The sequence below is a fragment of the Branchiostoma belcheri genome, unplaced genomic scaffold, assembly GCF_001625305.1.
Source record: "Branchiostoma belcheri isolate BF01 breed outbred unplaced genomic scaffold, Haploidv18h27 scaffold106, whole genome shotgun sequence".
Taxonomy (NCBI): Eukaryota; Metazoa; Chordata; class Leptocardii; order Amphioxiformes; family Branchiostomatidae; genus Branchiostoma; species Branchiostoma belcheri.
The window spans coordinates 116,650-138,228 of record NW_017802447.1 but is presented as its reverse complement, the minus strand read 5'-3'; the positions used below and the strand labels follow the sequence as shown (position 1 = coordinate 138,228).

The 21,579-nt window shown below is 41.5% G+C and overlaps 1 protein-coding gene across 1 annotated transcript in view; it reads left to right on the top strand.

The window, feature by feature from the left end:
- The first annotated feature begins 7,798 nt into the window (after positions 1-7,798).
- The window catches only part of LOC109478818 (probable G-protein coupled receptor No18), a 21,144-nt gene continuing 7,363 nt past the window's right edge, over positions 7,799-21,579 (top strand). Inside the window, exons 1-4 of the mRNA XM_019780635.1 lie at positions 7,799-8,144; positions 13,138-13,304; positions 14,527-14,618; positions 20,847-20,977. Of these exons, the coding sequence (XP_019636194.1) occupies positions 7,905-8,144; positions 13,138-13,304; positions 14,527-14,618; positions 20,847-20,977 (630 nt within the window). The 5' untranslated portion in view covers positions 7,799-7,904. The remainder of the gene's footprint in view (positions 8,145-13,137; positions 13,305-14,526; positions 14,619-20,846; positions 20,978-21,579) is intronic.

Below are 21,579 nucleotides of genomic sequence, written 5' to 3'. Positions count from 1 at the left end.
ACGTTCTGCTTAGTCAACGCTTGTGGTTATGAAGTTCTCCTGGAGTCCGGTTGAAAAGAAAACTTAAGTTTAAGAAAGCATGCACATGTGCGGTAGGACGGTCATGTCATGTGCAGTACTACTAAAAGGTTCCTGTTCCTTTGTGTGTCAGGCACAACTCCCGCGAAGCCCCAGGCACTGAAAACGAAAGGTCACTGCCCCCCTCCCCTCTCTCTGTCATGACGTCGGCAGTCTCTCAAAGTTTGAAGGTGTTACGTAGGTGTGTGGGTGTGTTTCCATGCCGATTAAATACGTCAATCCTTCCGCATTAAAGGTAGTCCAGTATATGTAAGTATATACAGAATGGCATAGGGGAACGGCGCTACTATAATATATCTATTACAAAGCTTTTGCACGGTTCTTATTTTTCCAGCATGTCTTTCAAATCGAGAAAGATAAAGTCCACGATCATCTAGCCTAAAATGGACAGACAAGAAGGGAAAACGCCTTACCTGAATCAATTTTTTTTAATCTTAAGACACAACTACAGCATGCACGGCTTACTGAGATGACGTAAGTAGCAGAACCACGGCTCACATGTTTTCCTTGCTTGAACATGGTGGTCTTTTTTGTTGAGGTAAGGACCTCAAGGTCAAAAGGTTAAGGGGATGGTGAAAATAACAAGGGGACTGCATGCGGACAGTTCGACTTCGTCGACGTCATCATAATTTTTCGTCGGTCGCCCCATGACCCATATTGAATGCCGACAAATTTGTTTCGTGCAATCAAGCCGTCACTCTGACGTATTTAACAAGGCCCAACCCTTTGCAAGTTCAAGGAGAATTGGGAAGTTAATCACTAGTTCATAATTGCGTGAGAAACCTGCGTTCTTTATATTCGGAATTTTGAGGTGTGGTCCTCTAATCATGGTAGCAGAATAGAGTAGTTTTAGTTTGAAGTATTTTAGACCCGGAGTTAATGTCTAGACGCGGGTTTTTTTAAGTAGTACGGACACAATTCTGGGTAAAAAAGACTGTGTAAAAAGTCTTTTCAAAGAAGGTGCGATTGATTTCAAAAGGGCGCCAAATCCGATACAGAGACAGAATGTTTTGTTACCCTCGCCAAGAAGGTTATGTTTTCCATAGCGCATGGTAGGTAGGTGGGTAGGTCTTGATGAGGCGCTAGGCATAGAAATGATTTTGGGCCCTGACGGCTTTCCTAGGTACTGCATCAGAACTTCTGGTTTTAATATCTCGTGACCTATACATGCTATGGTCATGAATTTTGGTTGGTAGATAGCTCTTGGGCTAGGAAAGAAGTGACATTAGTTTGGTCCCCTAGCCGCTTGTTCTGGAACTGCAGGGCAGTGTAAATAAAAATCTTTGAGGTAGGATACCTAAAACATCGGCTGACAGATTGTCATGATTTTTAGTACGTAGGTAGCTTAACTGATGCTTGATATGACAATTATTCAATTCAGGTACTAATTTGCATAGTTAATGAGGAATTTCTATAATTTTCCTGTGTTCTATAATACGCATATGGAACAATTGTGACATATGTAAATTGAGAATGAGAGGAACACTTGAAGATATAGATTAATATGTAAATGAATTTGAATAATTAATGGGAAATTGTTATAATTTCATAGTGGTAACTGCTATGCAGTTCATACTTGCCGCGCTTGGAAGTTAAGTGAAGTCGAACAGCAATGAACATAATTTATTCAAATCATTACCTCATTTGCATAGTTCATGAGGAAGTGCTAGAATAGACTTCTCTGTTGACATAGGCTATAATTGGGTGAACTGATATAATCCATGATGGAAATGAAATGAGGATCTTATTTTCATTATTATAATCAATGAGAAAAATGTATAATTTTGTCAGTCGGAATGGTTATCATCATTTGGCAAAGGTTGTGGCACTCTTGTTTGGAATATTTTGTAGGTTGTAGCTGTTTGTTTAAGCCTTTCTTTATTCATAAAACTTTTTCATTGACGTCATAGGGGAGGAGGGGAGGGTCAGACAATATACAGATTGAAGTCGTAACAAATCCATAAACGTATATTCGTGATATATCCATAGACATATACATCATTGCACATATATGATATTTCAAGAACACAAGTAATAAATGACATGTTATGGTGTTCATTGTGAGTGTGCTTGTGGGAGTCTCCTTGTGCAGAGAGTTTCCCAACTCCCACCTCCTCCTTTCAAAACCATATTTCGGTCGATTAAACGTTAGCATGAGGAAAGCTAACCAGGCACACATTTCACGGTTCTATGGCCACACAAAACGCCATTGGTTTTCCACGTGAGTCTTAAACATAATCAAGGTTCAATTCACACACGATGTAGGTCGATTCTCGTTCTGCTACATTAAGCAATATAATTCAATTGTGACCGGGAGCAACAACTGTGCTTTGTTCCGAGACAGGTCAACACCCGTAAGTCATGCCAAGGTCATGCCCGAGTGTCTGTGTGCGTTTGTCCTTGTTCTGTCTGACTGTGTGTATGTATGTATGTGTGCTCCCAGCAAGAGCACAAAATTAAGGCAACTGTCAAGTATTGAAACGGGGAGCAGTCGTCAGTTATTTTTCAAATACAACCCTCTCAAGACAACTGTGACCTTGAAATCAACAGCCTTATATTGTACCAAGTTACACCAAAGGTCAAGAAGGGCATAAAACAAAGGCAACTGTAGTTTAATGTGAAACAGACGACAGTTTTTTTTTTGAGAATTTTCTAAAATCTGCCAAACCTCTTAAGACAACTGTGACCTCGTCACGGTGTACTGTAAGTAAGAACCACACCTGTCAGCCCCTGGGCCATTGTTGACCTCCCCGCGTACCCGTGCGTGCGTTTAGAATAGTGCCGCACCTTGTTGTGGTATGTGGATGGTAAGACGAACGGTTACTGAGAATACATGCGGAATGTGAAATGTGGAGTAATTACCTTCGCCAAGAAGGTTATGTTTTAGGTGTCTGTCTGTCTGTCTGTCTGTCTGATTGTGTGCATGTTTAGTGTGCTTGTTTCTGGACGGAATAACTTGAAAAGTTACCATGATATCTGGTATATAGGTAGCTAGGTATTGGTAGAACGAAAAACACGTTGGACCAAATCTACACCAATTTTTCCCCGCATGAAAACATATCTGCCACTTTAAAAATGAAAACCAAAGGCATGTCCAAGACAAAAGATATAAAAACTTTTACTGCAGTACCAAACTTAGCCGCCAGCTGTATACACATGACATAGGCCTTCCCAAGGCCTGCCCACATACCAAATATCATCACATTCTATCCATTCTATCTATTAATTTATGCTGATCACAAATATGCGAAAACAGAACCAGTCAGTCACGCAGACACACAGACGGATAAAAAGCAATACCTCCATGAAAAGCTAGACTTTACATCTACTTGGAGATGAGGTGCTCGCCATTGAGCATTACCCGTGAGATATACTGCACTTCCGATGAATTCCGCTAGTGGTCACTAACCGCCAAAGCTAAGGGGAAGTACATATAAGCAAATATATTGCATGAGGTAATACAAAAACCAAGAGAATTCACATATTACAACTAGAAAGGCCGACATCTGTTTGGGAGCAATCTCCCTCCCACGCAAAAGTGGACTATTCCAAACTTAACCCAGTGCAACCTGGATTGTTGGTGGCTCTCGGCCCGTAGCTTGAGGGGTAATTGCCCACTCTACCCTCATACCAAATTTCAGGTCATTTAGTTAAAAAATGACAGAGTTGAATCCATTTGACAGGAGGAGGAGCATCCTACCGAGGCAGGGCCGGCGGCGCGGTACCTTACACCACCGATACCGCGTCGCCGACCCTGCCTGTCTCGGGAGGATGGAGGAGGAGAAGAAAAAACGAGGGAAAACAATATATTTCATCCATACCATGGTATGGACTGAAATATAACAAGAAACAAATTAAGGTCGAAACTAATTTCCAGCATGAAGTGTATTTGCATTGCTGTGTCGACAGTTAACACTTCAGATGTCCAAACTATAGTGGCTGTTTCTGTAATATAATACTTCAAATGATTGATTTATAGCAACGCTGATGACGATGAGATCAGCATTATTACGTTAGAAATAAGATTGAAGTTGCATGGTAATCTTTTTCTATTCTGAACAAGGGAAATCGTAGATTTCAAACCTCCGGGTTTTCTTGTGTTCTATTGGTTTAGGTTATTTGTTTGTGTGTAGTATGAAAGTTATGTGCGTAATATGTTTGTATGTGTTTGATGACTACTGACGGTTGGTTCGGTATGGACTGTTGATTAACGTGTCTCACAGTCTGACAGCCTGCACCGTCACCCGCGCCATTACCCCCGCCGTCATCCCGCGCCGTCATTGCTGCGCCGTCACCCAAAATTTTTATCGGAACCAGACACCCCTCTGTTTGACCCCTTTTGAATGCTAAGACCCAAAACTGCAACCGCCCCATTCCTTAACAACATGGTAATTACCATTTTCAGCATGGCGGGGGTGTCCGGAGCACTTAAAAACCTTTTATTTCGACGCCCATAAACACATATGCAATTAAACAAAAACGTTCTGCATCATCTGCAGCCCAATAGCAATGCGTATACCGAACCACAGACAAATCCGTCCAGCCGATCGCGAGAAACAGCTGCTGACAGAAATGTTTCGAACCATAGTAAAACCTCCTCGCGGAAGGATATCTCCTTCCCCGGAGGTAACAATACGTTTTGAATCCAATTTTGGTCGCTTGACGGTCTCCATTCCTGAGAAAAGTGTGTAGAACTGATCATGGATACACGTCAACAACACTGATGGGAAGGGCATCTGCTCTCCAAGCAGAGGTTAGGCTTGTGCTGGGCGTTTTAAAGCATTCTGTTTTGTCACGTTGTCTTTGGGTATCCTTACATCTCCTTGTGGAGTAGATATTATCCTCATGGGCAGAAAGCGTGTAGAACTAAGGCCACACAGCCTTAATTTTATGGATGACATCCGCGTGCGCATTGATTTTTGCCTGTTGTAAAAAAAAACCTAGAGAAGTAACATTTGCAAAGTAAATGCATAATGTTTACCTTCGGACATGGTCCGCCCTAGTAATTCTTACACATTCAAATACATTGTACTACTAGTATATGGTGACAGGAGCAGAGCAGATCATGAAATTGCAACGTTATGTAACCCAACACCAGTCACTATGGTGAAAGACGTCAACAAATCATGTCATTGGTCAGGTCATAGGTCACTGTTTGGAGAAGAAGAAGAAGAAACGGAGTAAAAACAATATGTTTTCCTTCGGTAAACATAAAAATCACGTCCTCCGAGGCTCTGGCCTGGTTCTAGGCCTGGGTAGTCCATGGTAGTTAGCGACAATACGGAGCCGGTGGTAACTATGGAGGACGGCACCGAAGGCGAGTTACATACGTACAGGGCCGGTTCATATTCCGCGAAAAGCCGGCATGTGGCGGCTTGTAGTTTACGTCGCTATGTACTGCCGCAAATTCACAATGCCAGCGGTTTAGTAGCATTTTTATTTTTGGCCGGACTTTTTTTTATTCGCCCGTGCGCATTAGTTTGGGGGTCTTCAGACGATGTCATCCATAAGATTAAGACGGTGTGGCCTAACCGCCTACATTTGTCCGACTGCACACACATTTGTTAACCCGCCTTACGGGCTCCAACACGAATATCCTGTGCGTGGGCGGGTTCACACATCAGCCACAGGTGGGCACCATGGTGATAACGGTTATATCTTCCTACAAAGGAAAACTAGAACAATTGCAAATCAGGCTATCGCTCAGGTCCACATGTCTCTTAGTGTTTAGACCGGCGTAGGCGGGGAAGTACGTGACAGCACAAGCTGTTGTGAAGAGAGCCACAACAGGCCGCCAACAGAGCGGCCTGCCGACAGAGCAGCCCAGGATAACCAGTGTTACACAAGCTCTCGCTGTCAGTCAGGGAATATTGGGCCTCCTCTCCAAAAGTCTGTGGCAGTTACACAGAATCCTGCAAAACGCTCGAGAAATAGTGAAACAATTCAGGCTCCCTGCAGGGCTGTCTTTATTGGGCAGTTTTTCTTGTGACCCTTTTGAGTCAAATTAACTCTCTGAGGTTCCTTCCAACAGAATATGACAAACCTGACACTTGTCACTTGGATGAAGCGAAGGAAGCGCCAACACGATGTTTCAGGGTCTCCAACTTGACTTTGATCTGGTTTCAGAGCGTCACGCAATTGTCGTAGTCCACGCGGAAATCATATTTGTGGACGAAAGATGTTAACTTTGTTCCTTGAAGTGAGCCATTCCGATGTTTCCACCTCCAGGCACACGACTTGGAGGTTTTGATCAATCACCGAGAAAATATCCGTCTGGGTTATTGCAGCGCGCAGAGGCTGCTCACGGGAACCTCATATGCAGTGGAACATATGCAAAATTTTCAATGGACAACATCAATGACAAACTCACATCTCTTACATGTAGGCGTCTAGATAAACATGCCGTACAAAATCCGCTCTTCAAATAAGTACAAATATCTTTGTTTGATATTCAGTAACTTGTCATTTGTTTACTAATGTTTATGACCGTGTGTTTACGTCTTGATTTCCTAAAATTCCCTTTTTTCCAACACAGTTCACTTGATGGCCCAAGGAGATTAAAAAGAAATTCATTGGAAAGATCTAAAATACATCAATAATTATATAGCTCCTGCAAATGTATATGATCAAGTTCAATTACTCAACAAACAACGATTCTGCTGTAAATACCTGCTAAAACACGGTAAAACTATATACTTGTACAATTTTAAGTGGAATCTCTTATGTCTAGGCATGTTCGGACATATTGTCATATCTACAAAGCAGGGATACGGATATATGTAGGCTGTAACACGGACATAAACACGGTAACACCAAATTCTTGGAAATCTCAGTAAGGCACGAAAGAGGAGGCGTTTTAAAGAGGTCTAATCGTTTTAACTGAAAAGAAAGGACAGGATGTACCAGTATGAAAACGTGAAGATACCATCATCGTAATCGTATTACACGGGAATGGAAGTGGAAATGAAATCAAGAAGTTCAAACAATGCCTACTAAAGCACACGAGGGACATGAATAACAAAGTAAAGCACATACGACGTTACACTTTTGTTTTCCTTTAAATAACTATGTAACGTATATATAATTGTATGTTGATGTACTGTTATGTTTTATGCACTCTCCTGGAAGAATAGCTGTCACCCTCGGGTGGGCAGCTAACTCAATAAACCTCGAGCTCAATAGATATAATAAGAAGAAACCTTTCATTATGTTTAAGCAGACTATTCAACTCTGATAAGACCGTCACATCAAAAACAGTATTATCGAGGCCTTTTCTAGACTGTTCTGAACATCTGGATATCTGAAGGATGCATACCTCGGAGATTACTAATGCTGCAGTAGTGGGTCTCTTTTAATTTACCATTTTTAAATGTACACGACAGAATTATGAGAGTTGATCCAAAAATCAATTCCAATATTGTTGCATTAACTGTTGTACGTTTTAAATGTACATTCTACATTTTATCTAATGTTTGATTGAAAGTAAATCAGTATAACGGCCCAACAAATAACCTGATCGGTCAGCTAGCAACAAATTCGATCAGTATAGCGCAAACACTAACAGCTTTTCATTGGCTAATCGGCATCACGTGAGAGAGAACCACCTGCGCAAGGCAAGTGCAATAAACCAGCCGACGTCCCCATAGAAACGAACCTCTTAATAAACCTGCCACGCGCGATCTCAGCTCTCCAGTGCATGGTGCGCAGTTGCCATGTGTTAAGGCTTGTGAAGTGGTGGTGCTACGGTATTCTGGCCTAGGCAACGGCACGGCGGCAAAGGCATTGGCAATGGCCAAAGACTTTCACAAGCGAACTGGACCACGAAGATGTCAGAAGATGTACAGGAGCTGTCTGACGACCTCGTGCGACCGACTTTGTTCAACGTGACCCTGCCGCAGAATCGCACGGACGAAGGGCCGGGGAGGACCGTAGCTGAAGTCACTGCCGTCTCGCTGGTCCTCTGCACCATGATGGTCGTGACCATCGTAGGAAACACCCTGGTGTGTCTGTCCGTCATACTCGCCAGAAAGCTGCGGAGACCGGCAAACTACCTCATTGTGTCTCAGGTCTGTTTGTCTACTTACTTCCTCCCCCTCCTCGTTTTTATTTATTGGCGTCCAGTTTTGTGCTGTTACTGCGGTACCAGTGATCCCAGTTGTAAATCAGTCTACTTGTGGACGTGCCGGATTGTTGACCGGCATCAATAACAACACCCAGTGTCAACAAAGGAATCCTTGACAAAGTCAGGAATCATTCTTTGTAACATCATGAAGTTATACTCTACATAATCCGCGCGGAATCTTTTGTAACTTTATCTCCGCGACTATTTAAATTGCGGTAATATATTTTCCTACAAAGAGAATGGAGCAGGGTTTGAAAGGGGAGCCGGGTGTTTACTTCTTTATCATTTGTACATCAATCGAGGTCTTTTTTGTTACCACTTTAAAATTACTACCCTTGTTAGCAGCGCCCGTAGTATTTTGTCACCTACATCCATGGCAAAAGGAGTCGTTCAGAGGTGAAAAACAGCTGCAGGCTAGTTTACTGCGCCTGCAATAAATTTGGTATCCAAACTAACCGAAAAGTCAAGGATACTTGAACAAACGATCTGTACCTAAATCGATTTAGAGCAAATCGTACCCTGGTACGTAGTTAGCCTTTCTAGTTTTATTAGATATGCAGGAAGCGTTGTGAAAACAAAACATTCCTGATTCTGTTACAAAGCTACGCCAAAACATATTGACAACGATGTTTGGTAGTTCATTAGATTAGGAAGATTGAAATACAGATAACATTATCAAATTATGTTCTCTTGGTGCGTTTTGAATAGCTCTCTAAGGTCTTCAACAAATTCAATCAACAAATTCAATCAGAAGTAAACACATCAAACATAAGATTGCTTATTAGGCGTACGTATACGCGGGACCAGGTGCGACACATGGAGATGGAATTTCGTGTTTTGTAATACATTTGAGCACCTCTAGTGCCCTTTTCAATCTACCGTCACAACACAATGGTTAAATTATTAACATTGTCTAATTATGGTGTTGCCTTGTAAAGATTACGCCTTATTGACCCTACACTTTCTCGTAGCTCCCGTTATACCAACTGTGTCTCGGGCGACTTGCCAACAAAACAAAAGTTGAATGATTTGTGACGTCATAAAAAGTCTATTAAGAAATACCACGAGACTTCAAAGTGTAACGTCGGGTGGCGAGCTGCCAAAATCGTGACATGAAAATTCGTCAAACCGGCGAAGGTAGTGGTTTGTTTCCTGTCATGATTGAGCTCATGCGTTTGGAAATTGGATACGGTGGCGTTTGTGCGTAGATATAGATAAGGAAAGGTTGTTTTTGATAGAGAAGAGTCACAGCATTGACAGTGAATCAACAGTACGAAACCGTGCGTGTAATGATGTAGTAGAAAAAAATAGAGAAACGCCTGAAGTTATTTCCTTGATCACTGTGCACAAAATTGTTTCCTTAATCGATGTTTAAAAATTTGTAATAATCTGTGCTGATTTATCAACTTTGAATGTAGAATGAACACGTTTTGTGTGTCTGTACATGTATGTGAGTGATATGTGCGTGAGCGAATGTGTGTATGAAATTCTGATAGTAGGATCTTAAAATGTTCTCCGTACCAAGGGTTCACACCTTTGCTACGGCCGGGGTTCCAAGGTTTCCAGGTGATTTTGACAGCTTGCCTTCTATCTATCGCACCAAGGACATTATTCTGATAATGTCCATGATCGCACGAAATGGGTTTGGGGTCATGAACACCGTGCTTGATAAGTTCCGCTCATTTTTAGATATGACGTCAAGATTCGACATTGACCCTTTTTACAATAAATAGACACATCTGAAGTAACAGATGCTTACACATACACGCTATAGTCTGCTAGCTGAGCCCTCTGAACGATTTTCCGCGACATTACTGCAGCTTCTACACTGTCTAGAATGTCTTATCTTGTTCAGACGCCACAGCCATACCTTACATGTAATTACTGCTATCCCCGGACACGTTGTAATGATCTTGAACGGGATAAGGAATCCCAAGTGTGGTTGACGTCAAGTTCTCTGGTTATAGTCTCTAGTTGACCACCGTTTTTTAAATATCAAATCACGTCTATCCTCCAATCCTGAGGTTCCTCATCACAGTTCTACAGATAACACAGTTGTACGCAAGGCTTCAGGAAATCAGCTACGAGGGATCAAAATCAAATGTTATACTTTTCAAGCAAATGATGTGACCATTCCGATGATCCGGGGCTAAAATCAAATAACGGTTGTATAAATTGGAAGCTACAAGGAAAACTACGTAGTACCAAGATTTAAAGACAGGTTTTGAAACGGCTGAAGTGGTCATTTTCGTGGAGGCGAAAATAGAGAGACATGATGAGTTCAATACCTCGTGAAGGGAAGGCAAGGGCAGATTTAAACCAAAGATCGAACTCAACGAATCAAGCGAGTGATGTGGTCATTTTCTGTGCGTAACCAGAAATAGAAAACCAAAGTTCAGGTACCTCATAAAGGGATACCAAGGACAAAATAATCATTTAGCCGTAAGACTGGATAACCCAGCTGCAGCGCTTCACACGCCGAGGGACCTTTTGATCGCGAGAGCAAACATAACTCAGGGGTAACGGATGGAGGAGGAAAGTATTAAAAGTCCATCAGGTACTGGAAATAGTGCAAATGAAGCATGGACAGAGCTTTCTATGTCTTGTTACTATATGTGGGGAAGAGACTATTTTAGACAGCTCAAAGATTGACCGGAGTAACAACATTGCCAATAGCAATGACGGACCCGAAAAAAGGGATTGTTTGCTGATCGATCTTGAAGAGTAATAACACCCCAAATGACATCAACAAAAATGTCATCCATCCATCCATCCATCCATCCATCCATCCATCCATCCATCCATCCATCCATCCATCCATCCATCCATCCATCCATCCACCCATCCATCCATCCATCCATCCATCCATCCATCCATCCATCCATCCATCCATCCATCCATCCATCCATGTGTAGTGTTAAATTATGTAGTGATATTACCAGTTCCTGGGCAATTCTCCAGCACGTAATGAAGTCCTGCTCCTCCTACCCTTTCCGTTTGTCATTGCACAATTCTTTTTCAAAACTTGGTTTGCCTTGAAAAATGGGTTACATCTTTTGTCAAGTCAAGGAAGCGTCATGTTTTTTCATTGATCTCTTTTATGTCGATCGTCCATCCTTTTCATCGTGCGCATCTTGGGCGCAGAGCACTTTGCCTTGTTTCTAAAAAGGCAGTCATGGCTGCAGAACTATACGTCATGCTGCAAATGATTGCCAAATAACTTCAAGCCGTTGCTTCTGTGGAAGGCTGGAAGTTCAGTACTTAACTTCGGCGTTGTTTTTACGTCCTTCCTTACTGCTATCCAGAGGCTTCCCATTGCCGTCGTTACTAGCCCTGTTTCCCTGGTAGGTCAGGCAACAGAACAGCAGTAAAAGGGGTACATGTGGCTCTGAAGATAATAATCTTACAATGTGTTTTGGTGATAGCGTGGATGGCAATAGCCTTCACGGTAGGCTTATCGCATTGGGTGGGCTTTTTTGGCTTATCACTTGCTGATTAATTGCATGTCCTTGCCAAATGTATTTTTCCTGCGTCTCTACCACATGCATGTTTCCCAGAAATCCAGGTACTTACAATTAGTCTCACGGCAAACTTGCAAATGTTGCAAACGTTGTTATATCAGTTCTGATATGGAGTGCCAGCTGATGTCTAGCTTCTGTATGTTTCTTACGGCCCTGTTGGAGAAATATGCAAAATACAGCACTTACTAGCTCTATTCCACTTTGACAAGTCGTTTTTCAATGGCGCTGAAAAAACAGAGGAAATGCAAATCACATCAACTTGTGTATTCATTAAAATTCCCTACACACACATGCGGATGGGATGAGAGGACATGTAAATATATATATATATATTTTATAAATATAAATAATTGCATAGATTTGAGATTTATATAGTTTCTATTATTGATTCATATTAGTAAATGGCACATTTGATATTTACCGTTATTAGTACTTAGTCAATAGTATTAGTATAATAGTGCATTATAAATTATACTTCATTTTCAAAGTTAAGTTTATTTTTAAAAGCACGACCATTATAATTTGTTTTATTTATGTTTGGTCCGGCACTAATAGCCAGATGCATAGATTGGCTTTTAAAAGACCTCCAATTTTCTAGACGAGTACATGTCTTTCATCAATATCCGAAACTATGCCATAGGGGATATGATACTTAATGTGATTACAAGGCATAATTAATAGCATGTTTTATGTACAGTCCAATATAAATTTCAATTTGCAGTCCCAAATAGTGCAGAAGCACATGTGATGCTAGAAACTTAACCTAATTGACTCTGAATCATGAAATCACTCTGTCATTGTTATTGAGTTTGAGAACGTAATTTTGATGAGTCCTCCGGATGATTCAGGAAAGGATGGCTGTATCTTATGTAATACGATATCTTGCACCGCGGCACTGTGCAACCCAAATGAAAATAATTCAAGATCTCTTGTATCAAATGCTTATAATTGCAGTTATGAATGTGAGATGTGATTGACAATGAAGCCATTTAGAATGTATTTTAGTTCTGTTTGCTGATCGGTCCAAAATTTGGATCAATGGATCGGTTTATGAATGGCCACAAAATGGTTTGATACTGTATTATAAAATGACAATTACGAATAGTGATATTCGCTTTAGTTTCACTTACTCGAATATTCAGCAGTTCCATCCACTTACCGTGTTGCAATTCAAGATACTTAAATGTTTTGTACTAACTGCTTGTACAAGACATACAACTTTAAGATAAAGATATTCCCATAGCCTTTGTTGAGGCTGTAGGGGTAGTGAGTTGATGAATCACTGTCAAGGGAAAAATACAACCTAGCTTGATTGGATTAGATAAAGGATAGTCACGAATGCAATGGGTAACAAAAACATATCTCAGCAGACGAGGTTTATTGTCCTGAACTCCTCCCATAATGTCTGCCCTGCAGGCGGTAGCGGACCTGCTGGTGGCCATGGCCGTGATGCCGCTGTCTCTGACTAACGAGCTGGAGGGGAAGTGGGGACTGGGCAAGCCGCTGTGTGACCTGTGGATCTCCGTGGACGTCATCTGTTGTACCGCCTCCATCATCAACCTCTGTATGATCAGCGTAGATAGGTAAGAACCAACTCAAGGGTAAAGAATACAAAATAAATCAAGAAACTTGATAAACTCTCTGAAGAGTCCGACGTTTCAGACGGCATCTTCCATTTTTCATCAGACTGATAACGAGTCAGAAGACAAGTGTACCTACAGGGTAATACAGGCTAAGAAGTTAGTGTGCTTAACACTCTCACTGTCAAGGGCTCTATGAAGCTCCTTCTCACCGAGGCTGCGTGTACTCATACATATAGACACAGGAATAGGGTGTCCTAAGTTCTCCTGACTTGGAATATTGTATATCAAGCCGCTATGGCTGCTAGATGCAGCATGATTTAGTTCTCCTAGAGGCGAGCACATAAACTTTATATATCATTATTTACCTTTACGACTGTTAATGCTATGTTATTTTACCGTCTTAGCGTAAAGCTGCCATTCTTAAAACTTCACACACAAAACAAAATGACGGCCATAACGGATTGGTTTTACGATGTGGCATCAACAGCATATTGGACGATGTCGTCAGGTCGTTTCAAAGATATCCGATCGTGTCATTTCAACGACAGAGTTGCAAATGCAATGTCGTTTTTTGCGCCTATTTGTTGCGTTTTATTGTACGCGCTGGGCCCTATGTATCTATGGGATACTGCAGAAAGCGGAAATTTGAATGTACAGTAGTCTAATCTGGGAAGAAGTAATTTTCTTGTGTAGGAATCTTTATAAGGCGTGTCCAGTGAAGGACTGGCTATAGAGGATCAGTTGAAACATTTATGATGCCATGCATTTTCAGTCTATCGTATCAAAGAATAGATAGATTAATATATTCATGTACACAAATACAGCGGGTAGGTGCAGACCATCCCATCGTTGGGTTCAATAATTAGATTTCTACGAAATGGAGTTACTGATTCAGATTTGAAAGATTTATTCACCAAGTCGTTGTCGTTACGAAACGCTCTCGTCCCTTGCCAATAACAATACCGTGCGCGCTGATCTGATTATGTCATACATATTTATGACACGATTAAAGACTTAATCAAAGACGGCTAAGACTACTTTGAAAGATAATCTGGGATATGGAAGCGGCAGGGTTATCTAAACCTAATACTCTCAGCCTGGTGGATAGCGAAGCTGGAAAATATCACAGCACGTTGTAATAGCATATTGATATATAGTGTAATAAATATTATGTCTATACTCTATTTGCACATTGTCTACATTGTACACACTGTTTTTACAGATACCTGGCAATATCTCATCCACTGTCCTACCGAGTTCACCGGACGTCTCGTGTCATGCTGATGCTCGTCTCCGTGGTTTGGATCATATCAGGTGGGTCACTTTTAGTACATGATTGTATCGGTGTTTTAGGCCACAGCAAGTGAATTTTATGGATGACATCCTACAGACTGCAAATCTGCAAAAAAAAAACTTTCAATGTTGTAGAAATGGTTTTGATTCAGTGAGAACATCACATATACAAACCCACCACTACATATAAAAGGAATGAAGTACATCACTACATCAAAGTAGAAGACAAAACATTAAATTAGAGCCTTGTCTTGTCTTCTCTCTTCATATTTATCTGCTATCCACGTTCCTTCATGGTAACAGAAATCTTTGCCCATTTTCGGCATGTTGACAACCGTCAGAGGGCAACACATTTTTTTTTCAAAATCAGACGAAAATTAATGTGCGCCCTGATGTCCTCCATAAAACTTACTTGCTGTGGCCTTAGCAATGATGTCGGTGGGCCGAGATGTCTTTATGACGTTTATGTAGACCGGTGCAGTGGTTACTCAGATTCACGCCTGGAGGACATTAGTGAGCTTTACAACCGATGTCGGTACGTAATAAAATGATATATGTTTTCAGAGTTCTACATGTCACAAGGCCCCAACCTTCAACCGATGACAGAATACAGTTCATATCATGTCCGTGGCAATATTGAGAATATACAAGCTTTATTGCCTTTGTATAAGGAAAATAAGGATCTTTCTGTTTGATGTTGCCTTTAGCCCTGATATTACAACCTGTCGTTTCGTCGATTGAATTAGTGATAAATTGATTCATATCGTGCCTATGGATAATATTGTTATGATATACGAGCTCTATTGCTTTTGATAAAGCTCTGCTTCGCGCTTGAGGTGTACCTTTAACCCTTGAAGGGTCGGCTTGTCGTCTCTCTGTACACATCATTAAGTTCTCAACCAGGGACGATAGATGAGGAGTCACCAGTCATGTGCCAACCACTCCATATACAGACCAAACTATCACCGGTGGTTGACTTTCTGCATTCATTATAGTTTTGTTACTTCATGAAAGGTATCGGTGTGACTGTGTGTCTGTGTGACTTTACAAACTTTCAAACGCAGGGTTCCCTGTATGCTAGACACGTTGCATGATCAGATTAACAGTAAAGGAGTAGGTTCAATCTGTTAGCGTCGTCTAAATGTCAACAGGTGTGGGGGTAAACATCTTAGGGTTGTCTGGTGGCGATAACGATGGCAGAGAGTGATTAAAATGTCTTTTTGGTCCACCTTGAAGCGGAGATACTATTTTCGGTCTGTCTGTATGTTTGCGTTTTCGCAGGCTTGTATTTTCCAGACGAAGGTATGTCAATCGATCCAAGATTTGGTTATGAAATATTATCTCATTTCCGGCCTTCAAGTTCCTGGTTTAAGGTAGAGATTTTCTTACCCTATGGGGCCTTAAAAGTGGGAGTCACTGGTAAAATACACAAACGAAGTCAAGAATGCTAGTTTGGTACTTGTCTTAGACGTGTTTTAAAAAGTCCGTAGTGTCACTAGCGCAATCGATTTGCAGATTTTAAAATGCCGTACCCTTCAAACATGAGAGATTTGAGGCAAGTTATGTAATCTGGCAAAATTGACATGACGGAACCTTTGGATGATTGTACTTCAAAGGGATGTATTAGACAATTATATAGCACCCTGCGTGCTGGAGGCATAGGGCAAACTTCATCAGCGGGGGGCAGCAGCCGATTGCGGTCAAATAGCACCAACGATTGAAGAAGTAGAAGAACATTCTGGCATTTTAGTATCGCAACGTGAGAACGAAGGAGATCATAGGAAGTGTAGTAACATTATTCTTTTGTGTTTTCTAAAGCATTTGACGAAACACCATTGCCCTCTGTGTTTTTTTAAACCTATTTATGTACATGTATTGGTTCAGCATAATGGATATGTTGCTACATGACAGCCAGGGTTACCCAAGCTAGTGATAGCTATTGCTAAAGGCTAACCCAGGGAGAGAATACAATACACAGGGCACAAACTACACAGTTATGATGGGGTCTGTATTTTCCGACTGTATACTTTCATGAAGCCGGGCAGTACAGGAAATCAGACAAAGTTTTGACAGAAGCGATGACATTGATATACTATCTTTGTTTTACACCCCGAGGATGTCTGCAATCTTCATGTACACATCGTGGAGACAAGAATATCAGATGCGGCCATCACACCTCATACAGCTCAGTGATTCTTTAGTTTATTTTGAGAGACTCTTGTGAAACTTGATTAAGCCATCCGCCTACACAAAGAAATTAGATGAAGTCATCACAAAGCGAATGCCTGCTGCACAGTAATGCTATTGTATATTCACTAAAGGCAACTAGTCCATGGGCTAAACTGTCAAATCTTATCAAAGACATTCGAAAACAATAACGAAATCGACGTAGTGAAGACTACAAAAAAGATAAAACGGGCTTCTAAGAAATAGTTCTTCCTTTGGTCTATACAAGCTTGAGATACCCATATATGTACATACGGGTCAACCCACTACATTGTTTATTATAGACATATATCTTCCTTTGAAACGCTATGCGGTACTTTGCAAGGTTAACATAGACATTATAACCCCTGAATCACTAGTTTTGTGATCGTCGAACCTACTTTCCCCAGAAATGAAAATAAATTGCACTTATACCCAGCTTATGAAAACAATTTGTGGTGTTTTCGGTTGAGCAGGCAGGGTAATAGTGTGATGGCTTGGCGTGCACGGAATCTGTGTGTTGTTCCGAGTCACGTACAGAGGCTAGGAGGATCTGGACCGCGGACGTTCATAGAAGGAGGTCGATGACCACTCTATTAGATAATGATTGTTGATACTGAGAAGTTAAAACTTTTTATCTACATGCCACCGTCACAACTACTACAGCAACTGTCATATCTAATACTGCTAGCCTGAATGCACCGGTCTCGTATCGAGGAATAAACCAGTGGTTCGGTAAATCAAACAAACGACCAGCTGTGCTCTAACGGGAACGCTGATTTTGGAGGGAAGGCCGTTACATAATGCCAATACCTGCCGTTGAAAATGGACAATATTCATCGCAATGGGCCCCATTTATCCAGGCAGTTGCGCAACCGTTGTCCGCACAAACTTCTCTAACATCTCTCAAAGGCCGTTCGATGATTCCTCATTGATTCCTCATTGGTGAACAACCAAAATCGTTGGAGTAGTTGAGATCATCAAAACGTGTTTCAGACTAATCATTGGGAGACCTTGAAAGATGACTGCAAGACCTTGGAAATGATTAAAAGAAAACAGATAAATCACTGACAGACCTCGGTAGGCCGTTGAGAGATCAGTGAGAGACCTTCACCTTTGAGAGATCCGTGGAATGTTAAGACGCTCAGTGGTCTGTGGAAAAGCAGACATGGATGGACGCCAGGACTGGAAAGATCTAGGAACATGACGATATGAGTTGGCCAAAACGTAAAATGTCCATTACGCGATCACGTTTGCTGACTCCGTTCCCCTCCACCTGACTGAGTCATCACCAGCGGGTCAGTATTTCTCCGAAATCGGTCTCCGTGCTGATCCACCTTTTATCCCGTGTAATAAAAGTACGCACAATTACACTGATTTACAACGTGACGTTCAGACATACAGGTCCACACAAAAGAGGCAAATTCAGAAAAGTGTCGCTTTGTATTGATCTTCTCAGTGCAATCAGAGTGGGACAGACACTCTGAAGTGCTCCCGACTAGATTAGGTACATTCTCCGGGCCATAAAGCGTAATCCTTACCTATCAATACGTCTAATTACACCAAGTTACAATGTGAACCTGGTAAGGTGCACGCAATGTGTGCTTCTGTAATGTATCCCTCCGCGTCCACCCATGTATCGACCCACGGAGCGCTATCTACTCGGTCCCAATGGACACCCAAGGGGCTTCCGTGTAGATTAACACATTCGTCTGCCTACAACGTTATGCGTTGTTCAGTTATAGCTCTAGGGCTAACATTTGTTTGATTTGTTTGTTGTACGAAGGAATCTGCTAGACTGCGTGACTCTATGTTGACTCACTAGGGCCAACGTTTATTTGTTGAACGAATAAATCCACTTAAACATGCCAGACTGCGTGACTCTACGTTAACTCTGCGTGACTTTGAACGTGAGGTCAGTGGCAAAACTGCCCACCCTCCCCACCCGGCCACCGGTACACCTTCTGGTCTGTCAGCCGTGATGCTGCTCTGTCCTGCCTCAGGAGTTTCACTTCCTCACTGTTTGATACATTTCCAAATCCGCAACAGTCTTCGTAGTACTTTTAGTGCACAAACTTTTATCAAGCTAAATGGCTATGTACCATACTAGTATTTTTACTATACATGGCTAATTTCTACTTCTAAACCGTTCATTTGTACCTTTGAAAAACATGTGAAATGATCCATAATTTTTTTACACGACTAGATATCTTCAAATTAGAATCTCAACACAATTGGTTGAAACATTGATTATGGTACTTGCTGGGTGTAGTTTTGATTTTCCGAAAGGAAAAGGCATAAACTTCTAAATCATGCTCATTACTTCCTGGTTCCTTAAGTGCGGATGGGTTCACTTAAGGCTGGAGGCTGCAGATCGGCGACCAAGTTTTTCATTTTTCCTGGTTAATATGGCCTTCGAGAAATGACCATAATTGATTACATCCTCCCTTGTACGCGAGTACATCAGCGCTAATTACGCTCACAGTGCTAGTGGAACGGTAGGACTAGAATGAAGCGGAAATGGGAGCCTCTGATGGATTCACAGGTCTTCCTTTATCGCCCCCTTGCAACAGCTCTGCCCCTGCAATTTACAATCGTATTAGACTTTACGTGTTACTTGGTAATCTGACCACGTGCTGACTATCTCTACTGCTTTTTCTTTATAGCGTGTATCTACCCGGGTTGGACTGGTCTTGCTATTGGGAGCTTTTGCACAACCCTTAATGTGCCAGAAAATGTATGGTATTGTTTTTTAGGGATTTGCTGATTTTACTAGAAGTGCGTGTTGAGAACTATATGGATGGCTTTCCGTTGAAAAAGATTATGTTTCACAGGCACTTGCTCAACAACGGTATATCCACCCTTTACGTAGATGACGCCAGAAGTGTATAGGATTGTCTTAAAGCACTTGTTGAGTGCGATTTTCAACTTTAGTACGTGTTAAGAACTAGATGGAGTACTTACATGGAGTACAGCGTTTAAGTGCCAGGAAATACATGGAGTTGCCTCGTAGGATTTGTTGAGTAAGGTTTCTAACTTGTAACTCTAGCCGTACGTGCTAAGAACTATATGGAGTACTTGCTATTGAAGAGACTCTATTCCGTAGACATTACTCTAGAATGACGTTAGCGTCCACCCTTTACTTTCCTTTACGACTTCAAAGTACTCGGAAATACATTTTTTGGAAGATTTGCTGAGAATGATTTCTAACTTGTAAGTTTGTAAGTGTACTTGGATTGTTGAAAACCATACGGAGTCTTCACTGTTGAAGGGACTATATTGCACAGGCATTACGCTAAAATGACGTCAGCGTATTCAACCTATGATTATACGACGTTCAATTGCCAAACATGTGTGCGGGCGTCTTTAAAGGTTTGTTGAGTACGATTTCTGACTTGTAACTGTAGTACGTGTAAATAACCATATAGAGTACTTCTGACGAGACTTCTGCGTTAGCGTCCACCATGTACTTTTACAACGTCAACCTGCATTGGTGAATCAAGACGTTGAACATGCCTTGACAACAGGCTAGTACTTTAAACTTGTAATGGGTTCTTTACCTGGACTTCTTTGGATAGTTTTAGCAAAAGGTGGTGAATGTACCATACTAATGATGAGGCTCAGTATAATCTTTGTAATGTGTATTCTATTTAATGTTGTGAATGTACATTTACCGTAACTCGAGCACAGTACAGCCCTCTGTCATCATCATCTCACACACAGAATAGAGACCACTGAGCAACCGATGGGCTATACCAGAAAGCATAGGTCATTGGATTATGGCAAAATCATTGAAGACCTAAAAAAAATCAATTACCTGCACGCTCACACACTTGAAGAGATGAGGAAAAACGATTTCAAGGTTAATTGATCATTAGACGTTTTACCCAATAGCCTGTACACATCTAATAACTTTCGCTTGGAAAAACGTACGTTTACCCCTGATTTGTATGCTGTTTGGACCAAGAGTTTTGTGTGTCTTGATCATTTACCCATTGACGTCTGTATGCTATTAGCCTAACAGTGTTGTGTGTACCCATGCAGCTCTGATCTCTGTCCCAGCATTACTGGGCTGGGGAAAAGGGAACGAGTATGACGGAGAGACCTGTCTCATCAACCAGGATAAAGGGTACACCATCTACTCTACACTAGGAGCATTTTACATACCGATGCTGGTAAGACACGTATGGCTGTATATCTTGTACATGGGTCTGCTTTATTCCATATGGAACATACATGTATACATGTACATCATCACCATTCAAGTTTGTTGTGTATTGCATACTATGGTATTTACAAATCTCCTCAGAAGACATGAGACCCAAACAATTATAATTTGTCCTTGAAGCAATATTTTTTCAGTTTATCAGACGAACAGAAGGTATATCAATTGTTTTTTGTTTGGAAGTGACTTTACAAAACGACACCAGATTCAATTCCCAATACAACCTTGACATTGAAGAGATAAAAAGGAGAGTCAGGCGAACAAGTTCGATAAGAGCGACGTTGACATCATGTCTGTCGCCAGCTGGACTGCAGACAACACCGACGCAGATGTAAAGGCTAATTGAGGAGAAGCTAAAGCCTTGATGAGAGTAACTAAAAGGGTCAGGACTGTGATTGGGATGTAAAATTCATCACGAATAATTATTCTCGAGCACAGCTTTTGTCTTTGACACGGTTATCGACTTCAGATAACGACAGCTGATAGAACCCCGGACATCCATTCTCACTAGGATAAAATTGTCCGGATCTAACCGAATTGATTTGCTTTGAG